A 7,692-nucleotide genomic window follows, 5' to 3' on the forward strand; every position below is an offset into this window, starting at 1 on the left:
TAAAATTTCACAATCATTTAGGCTAAGTGCGGTAAAGTACACACTCGCCTCAAAATCATTTTAGCAATCATTGAAAGCGTTTAGCATGCTATCAATCACTCAAACAAGCCATATAATCAGGAAACAAATCAAACAAGGAACACTCACCTATACACGTAAAATAACGCCCACTTCTCAATCACCAATGAAACCTAAAAGACACAAAGACCACATTACAATCCATCTAACATGATTTAGATGCAATCAAGAAATACTCGACTACTCGCGAGTAAACGAATAAAAGACTTTCAAAGTGTAAGGAAGGCATTTGGATCCGTGGACAAGAACAACCCTAATGCAACCCAAACCAAGAGGGTTATAAAATCTCTAAGAGGGAACACTTAACTCAAAACAATTCAAAATTCCAATAGATAGGCTAAGAAAACATTCTTTCGAAATTGCTCATATGACTCAAAAGCATATATATTCAAGTGGCCAATAAATAACCAATGCCTTGATAAAAATCATGTGAAAAAGGAGGGCAAAATACTTTAACTTCCACACTTAAAACCTTGCTTAGAAACAATGCACTTATGGCCGATAAAACCCGAACTCATACCTCTATAGGTTGGAAAGGCTTAAGGAACCTTTGAAGTTTGAAACGGAAGAGGTATCATGTTTTCAAAAGATAAAACGGTTACCTTATTTGCCAAATGACAATATACAAATTCGAACCGAAACTTAGCCTTCGAACCCTTATTCAAGGACCCGAAGACACTTCCAAGGAAAAACGTTCAATTTGATACAAAATACATTTCCAAAAACCACTTTAACTCATTCAATTTCCAAAAAAATAAATGGACGGAATATCCCTTGTGTTTACCTATTTTCCAGCCAATAATGGCTTCATTATTTTTCTCAAATCAGTCCCAACATGTCATATAGAATAATCTCATGTCCAAAAGCCATTCACTAGGCTTAAAGTCATATAAATACAACAAGAACTACGAAAAACAAGCTAAAAACATTTTCAGATAAAACAATGCGTGACAACATTTTGCGGAAATGGCACTAAAGGCACTACGATTATTGGATTAGGGTGGAAGACCCACCGTTTCGAAGCTAAGAGACAGGGCTACAACAATGTAGAAGGTCACTCAGTCCAGTTCCTAACGCAACTAGGTCAAATATGCAAAATACTATACCAGAATTCCCAAAACAGGTTTGCAAATCACACAAAACTGTAATTACTATAACTCAGTCTATACAAGTCCAAATGCCGAAATTCCAAAGGCATATGTTAGCTAAGACATTCAGCTACATTTCATCAGAAGACACCAACTTCAAAATCCAAACCAATTCCAGTCAAAATAGCCAAATACAAACTCAGTTTTCGCATTCTGGCCAAAGCAGAACAGCTACAGTAATTTCGTCATAACTCACCCTACACTAATCCAAATGTCCTGAAATTTTGCAGGCACCTTAAACACATCAATACCTACAACTTTCATGTTTTGAGGAAAGTCCAATTCGGCCTCTAACCCTATGATCTAAAACCGGACAGAATTTGGGGTTTATGAACCCTAACTTTCCATTTTTCCATCCAAGTCCAAAATTGATTGCATTTAACCACAATTCACACCTACTAGAGTCATTTTAAACCATTACCATTCATTATACAAGGCCACAACATCCCATTCATATTAAACCAGAAAATTCATCATAAAATGGAAAACTTCACCAAAACACTTCCAATCAAGAAATAAATCACATATTCCAACCCTCAAGCCACTTCTAAGCATAATATAACCATCATTAGGTGTAGTAGGGTGTTTAAGCATCACTTACCAAGTAACAAGAGATGTAGAGAGGTTGGCCACCTTAGATCTTCAAACAAACTTCACTAATACACTTGCTATCACTAAAAGGAAAGATTTTATGGAGTAAAACTAATCTAAGCTTTTGTTTGTAGAAGATTGAAGCATATGGAAGCTTGAAAGTTGAAGAATTTCCTTCCTTCTTTGCTCAAGGAGAACCGGCCATGGAGGAGAAGAAAATGGTAATTTTTATGAATTTTTTTGATATTTAATCCTTTGGTCAAAAAAGTCAAGAATGTGAATAGTGTTTCTTAAAGTCCAACCAATGAGAAGGTGACACTTGTCACCTCATTAAATGCATTCTTATCTTTCTTTTCTCTCTCACATAAATCACTTCACACACACTACTTATCTGTTAACACCCGATAAATTTTTCACAGTATCCGAAACTTAACCTTATTGGCCGAATTTTTCCGAACTTTTCGCACTAGTGGGTCCCACATCCAATATATATTCTTAATTTTCTAAAAATTCACCAATGCTAGAAAAATCATCTAAAAACTATAATTGCTCTTAAAAACCACTAAGAAAATATTTCTAAACCAGAAAATGCAGAAAACATGCAATTAAGGGGAAATAAACCCTAGGAAAAATATTAGGGTTTTACGGGTTCTCACAAATTCTCAAAGTAGAGATCTTAATATAAAGAGAGAAAAAACTTTTGGACATGTTCACTCAAATTACGCTACTTTTATGTTTTTCTTTGGAAGATGACTAGAGTTACACATGGAAGGTGACAAGAGCATAGATTGGTGAAAGGAATTGATCAAGTTGTTTTTTTAGAATCAAGATTGGTTTATTTATACTAGAGATAGACAGTTGTTTTTCTTTTATGAACACTTGTTTATTTGAAGCATGTGGACTCATTAATCGATTGTTCAACTTGTATATTAGTCAAATTCCTCACTCAAGATATTTTTATATTAAATTTATTATAGTTTGTGTTTGTAAAATTATAAAGATCATGATGTATTGTATTCTTGAGAGAGACTTGGGAATATGGTAAATATCTCATGCTTGGCATGTACGGAGTTAAGATGTTGATAGTTATACCCCTAAATAATATTATTGCTCGGCTGACTGTTGCGAGGGTTTGCGTGGATGTCAACCTGATGAAGCAGCTGTCAAGAAGAGTTTTGGTGGGTTTTGATTCTGGGGAGGAAGATGGGTTTTGACAGGCGCTGGAACCGGAAAAGATGCCGCAATATTGCAGGTACTATTTTCGACAAGGTCATGAGGAATCGAAGTCTCGGGTTAAACACCTGGAGCGCCGAGAAGTGGCGGCAGTGGACAAGGACATAGCTGCGAATGGGCGTCGGCGGAGGATTACGACAACCCAGGAATTTCGACCAAATGGGCAGTCAGAGGTGTTGCGAGCTAACAGGGAGGTTCCCGGGAGGGTTGCGGCGCCTTTGGAGGGTGTGGGTGCAGCTACGGAGCTGAGTGGGACTGGTGAAGTCTTGACTAACAGGAACACGCAGCCTTAGCAACAGCCCAAGGGGGCAGCACTACCTGTGTCGTTGTTGCAGAGTGACATCGAGGATGGGATCCTTGCAGGCAATAAGGAGCGTTTGGCTTTGGAGTGTCATGGGTCTCAGCCACGCGTGGTTGTGGACAATCTAGAACTTGCCCAGAAGCTGGCAGAGGACAACCAAGCCAACCGTATAGAGGTGGAGACGCTGATGGAAGAGACAATCGAGCAAGCTGCTGTCGACGCGAAGGAGGCTACTGGTCAGATGGGGCAACGTTTGAGTGTTGTGGTCGAGGTGTCGACAGGGTCTGCTGTAGGGACAATTGACGTGCATGGCCAGGAGCTGCATCGAGGGCGCGGTTCTGATGTTGTAATTTGTCCTGCCCGTGGCACACCAGGTTTGGGGATCAGGTTGGCATCTACTCCCCTGACGGACATGGCTGCTGTTCCTGTGGTGGGTGGAAAAGCGTGCGATTTCATAGTGGAGCTGGGTGCAGCGGTAGGAGAGGATGAGGTGGTTACTGCAGAACAAAGTGTTGGAAATTTGTCTCCACGAGGGGAGATTGGAGCTGTGCTGCGGGAGGTAGGCTCTTTGGTGGTGGACATCTTTAACTTAGACCCTATTATACAGCGGGTTCAGGAAAAGGTGCAAGGAGAGGAGGAAGGTCAAATGATTGCTCAACCCAAGTGCAGAGGTACGCGTGTGCCACTCCCTACTGATTGATCTTTACGCTCTAGAGTAAAATTGTCCAATAGTTCTGTTGTTGCACTGTCTGATGATTAATTTCATTTTTTGAAATATTCGGGGTATCTTGTGTGCCCCAAACCTTCGTAGATTAAAGAGTTTAATTGCTGAGTCGTCACTTTAGTTAGTTGCTATATGTGAACCTAAGCTGTATGTGTGTGAAATTCATTCGATACGATTAAAGTTGAGGATGGATAAATGCATTATCAATAGTGAGGGTACTATCTGGGTTTTCTATCAAAGTTCACTTATATGTGATTACGTGGGTAAGTCGAGTCAACATTTGTCGCTTAATATACAATCGCCTATGGTATCTGGCCCTATGGTCTTTTCGTTTGTGTATGCAAAGTGTAATGAGCAGGATAGAAGGTTGCTTTGGTCCTTGCTATTGCTCGATAACCCGGTCGATGCACCGTGGTTTTTGATTGGGGACTTCAATGTCATCGTTAGTGAGGAAGAAAAGCGGGGTGGCTTACCTTTTCGACTGGGGGAAGGTTTGGACTTTATGTGTTTCATGGCTACGGCTAGTCTACAAGGCGCAGGATTTTCGGGCTCACAATTCACACGGTGTAATAATAGAGGGGGAAGTGCGCGTTATACAATCAGCAGGCGTCCGCTTTAGATTGTAATTTTAAGATGCAGCATTTGGGGCGAGATCCCTCGGATCACACTCCCTTATTGTTAACGGCAATGTCTCGGCTAGACAATAAATCTAAGTCATTTCGGTTCCTGAATGTGTGGAAGTCTAAGCCGGAGTTATTGGATGTTATTCGCCGATGTTGAGATGGATCATTCTGGGCCTCTCTTGTAGAGATTGGCTATCAAATTGAGGGAGGTAAAAAGGCAGGTGCAAGTGTGGTCTAGAGAGTCGTTTGGAGATATTTTTAAAAGGGTGAAGAAGGTCGGAGGGGGAGAGGTGCTGTGGCTGGAAGGTCTTTTTGATAGTAATCCTTCGGAGCCAAATCTCCTTGCACTTCAAGAAGCACGGGCAGTGTTGAGGAATTCTCTAATGGTGGAGGAAGGATACTGGCGGCAGAAAGCCAGGGTTAAATGGATTCGGGAGGGGAATAAAAATTCAAAATACTTCCATGCTATAGTTGCGGAATGTAGGGCGAAGGCAGTTTCGGATCAAAGGTGCAGATGGGGTTTGGATAACAGAAGATGAACAGATTGCATCGGAGGCGGTGGGGTACTTTAAAGCTTTATTCTCGACTAAGCCTTCTTTAGGATCATGGGATACACTGGATGTGATCCCTAGCATGATTTCTCACACACAGAATGAGGAACTCGTGAAGGTGCCGGAGATGGAGGAGATAAGGGAGGCGGTGTTTGGGATGGATGGGGAGAGCGCAGCGGGCCCGAATAGTTTCACTGGGAGGTTTTTCACCTTTGCATGGGAGGTGGTGGCGGAGGATGTCTGTGAGGCAGTAGTTAGCTTCTTCTGTGGGCAGGAGTTGCCTAAGAGTACCACGGCAACCTGGGTAGTACTGCTCCCCAAGATTAGCTCTCCTCAAGATTTTAGCCAATTCAGACTAATTAGCCTGTACAATTTCCTTAATAAAGTGATTTCCAAGATTTTAGTGATTCTGTTGGCTAAGGTGTTACCTAGCATCATATTACCTTAGCAAAGCGGCTTTGTGCAGGGTAGACAGATTTTTGATAATGTTTTATTAGCTCAGGAGCTCATAGCAGATATTCGAAAAGCTAGTAGAAAGGGTAATGTTATGTTGAAGATCGATATGGCCAAAGCCTACGATAGGGTTTCATAGCCATTCTTGATTCAGGTGCTGAGACGGTTTGGCTTCTGTGAGGCTTGGATTGATATGATTTGGAGGCTGATTTCGAATGCCTGGTTTTCAGTGGTGGTCAATGGGGCACTCCAAGGTTTCTTTAAGTCTACTCATGGGATTCGTCAAGGGGATCCGATTTCACCAGACCTTTTTGTTTTGTGTGCTGAGGTCCTCTCCTGTCAGCTAAACTCCTTGAGTGGGCTGCAGGGCTTTGTTCCTTTCATGGTTCCGAAGGGATGCCCGGTCGTCACGCATTTAGCTTATGCAGACAATATCATTATCTTTTCGAGTGGCATGAAGAGGTCACTTCAGTTGGTGATGCAGGTGTTGGGGGACTATACGTCAATATCGAGGCAAAAGGTGAACTATCATAAAAGTGGTTCCTATCCCATGCTAGTCTGTCGGCCTTGCATGAGCGTGTTGTAGCATAAATCACGGGGTTTCGGCCCCAGTCCTTCCCGGTGACGTATTTAGGTTGTCCTTTGTACTCGGGAAGATGGAAGAAGAGTTATTTTGCTGCAATTTGTACTTCGGTTGCGAGGAGAGTTTTGTCATGGAGGGAGAGACTTTTCTCCTCAGGAGGGAAATTGGTACTGATACGGAGCGTACTGGCGTCCATGCCGATCCATATTTTTGCTGCCTCCAACCCTCCTAAAGGATTTTTGTCATGTTGGAACGGATTTTTGCTGATTTCTTATGGGGTTCTTCTGATTTTGGTCTGCAATTTCATTGGATTAAATGGAGTCAGCTATGCAAGCCTTATGAGGAGGGCGGGGTTGGTGTTTGGTCGCTACAGCATGTGTTTGATGCCTTTTCTCTCAAATTATGGTGGAATTTTAGGCTACGTCGATCGCTATGTGCTGATTTCATGCACTTGAAGTATTGCCCGGAGGTGCATCATTGTTATTCGGATTTCTCTCCTGGGCAATCACACACTTGGAGGAGAATGTTACATGCTCAAGTGGTAGCGGAGAAGCATATACGATGGTCACTGGGGAGTGGATCTTCAAGCTTTTGGCATGACAACTGGTTGAGGATAAGGCCCCTGTGTGGGCAGGTGGAGTCTTTTCAGGAGCACTCGGTTGCAGACTTTGTCATGGAAGGGAGGTGGGATTTGTAGAGCTTGCGTAGGGTGTTACCGTTAGGTTGGGTATAGCAGGTGATGGAAGTGGCTCCCCCTACTGTGAACAAGGCAGATGAGATGATCCGGGCCCCCAATAACTTAGGTGCATTCACTATTTTGTCGGCATATCAGATAGTGCATAAAGGAGGTAATGCTTCTGTGAGGACCCATAAATTTTCTTTCTTTTATAATATTTTATTTTATTTTCTCACATGCATTTTCTTCATTTTACCCTAATATATTAATTTTCCAGAGATTTTATAAGTAAATATAGTTTTAAATCAATTTTTCTAGTATAAGTTAGTTCATGAGAAATAACGAGTGTATATTAGATGTGGGGCCCGCTAGTGCGTTAAGTGCGATAATTTTTTGCCGATTAATTGAAGTTTTGTATCAAGAAATATTATTTTACAAGGTGTTAGGAAATAATTAGAGGTTACCTAGAGGGATTAACCATTGGAAGACAACAAGATGAGGATTAACCCTTGGATGCCATTTGTCCTTGAAACATTGGACCTTGACTTTGACTTGGACTTGTCTTAACCTTTACTAAACCAAATTTTGACCCAATTTCTTTCCATTTTCATTGTCTTGGCCGAAATTTAAATTTATGGAGAGGAAAGAACAAGAGAGAGTTTCTTAAACTTCAACTTCAATTCTTGCTCAAATTTTGAGTTTCAACTGTTGAATTATCAAATTACTCCATC

General features: G+C 41.5%; 1 protein-coding gene across 1 annotated transcript; it reads left to right on the forward strand.

Annotated features, from left to right (window-relative positions):
- Positions 1 to 4,379: 4,379 nt before the first annotated feature.
- Positions 4,380 to 6,982, forward strand: LOC113735819 (uncharacterized). The gene is made up of 4 exons (XM_027262801.1): positions 4,380 to 4,566; positions 5,183 to 5,553; positions 5,857 to 6,222; positions 6,611 to 6,982. The coding sequence occupies exons 1-4, from the start codon at positions 4,380 to 4,382 to the stop codon at positions 6,980 to 6,982; spliced, it is 1,296 nt and encodes a 431-aa protein (XP_027118602.1).
- The last annotated feature ends 710 nt before the right edge of the window (positions 6,983 to 7,692 follow it).

Source organism: Coffea arabica, chromosome 3c (genome assembly GCF_036785885.1).
Source record: "Coffea arabica cultivar ET-39 chromosome 3c, Coffea Arabica ET-39 HiFi, whole genome shotgun sequence".
In the NCBI taxonomy this organism is placed as follows: Eukaryota; Viridiplantae; Streptophyta; class Magnoliopsida; order Gentianales; family Rubiaceae; genus Coffea; species Coffea arabica.

Bases quoted from the DNA above. Each gene is read 5' to 3' on its own strand.
- LOC113735819 (XM_027262801.1), top strand. From the start codon at position 4,380: ATGGTATCTGGCCCTATGGTCTTTTCGTTTGTGTATGCAAAGTGTAAT. The intron at 5,554-5,856 runs GTAGTACTGCTC...TTCTTGATTCAG, and splicing joins AGAGTACCACGGCAACCTGG to GTGCTGAGACGGTTTGGCTT. The intron at 6,223-6,610 runs GTGAACTATCAT...AAATGGAGTCAG, and splicing joins CGTCAATATCGAGGCAAAAG to CTATGCAAGCCTTATGAGGA.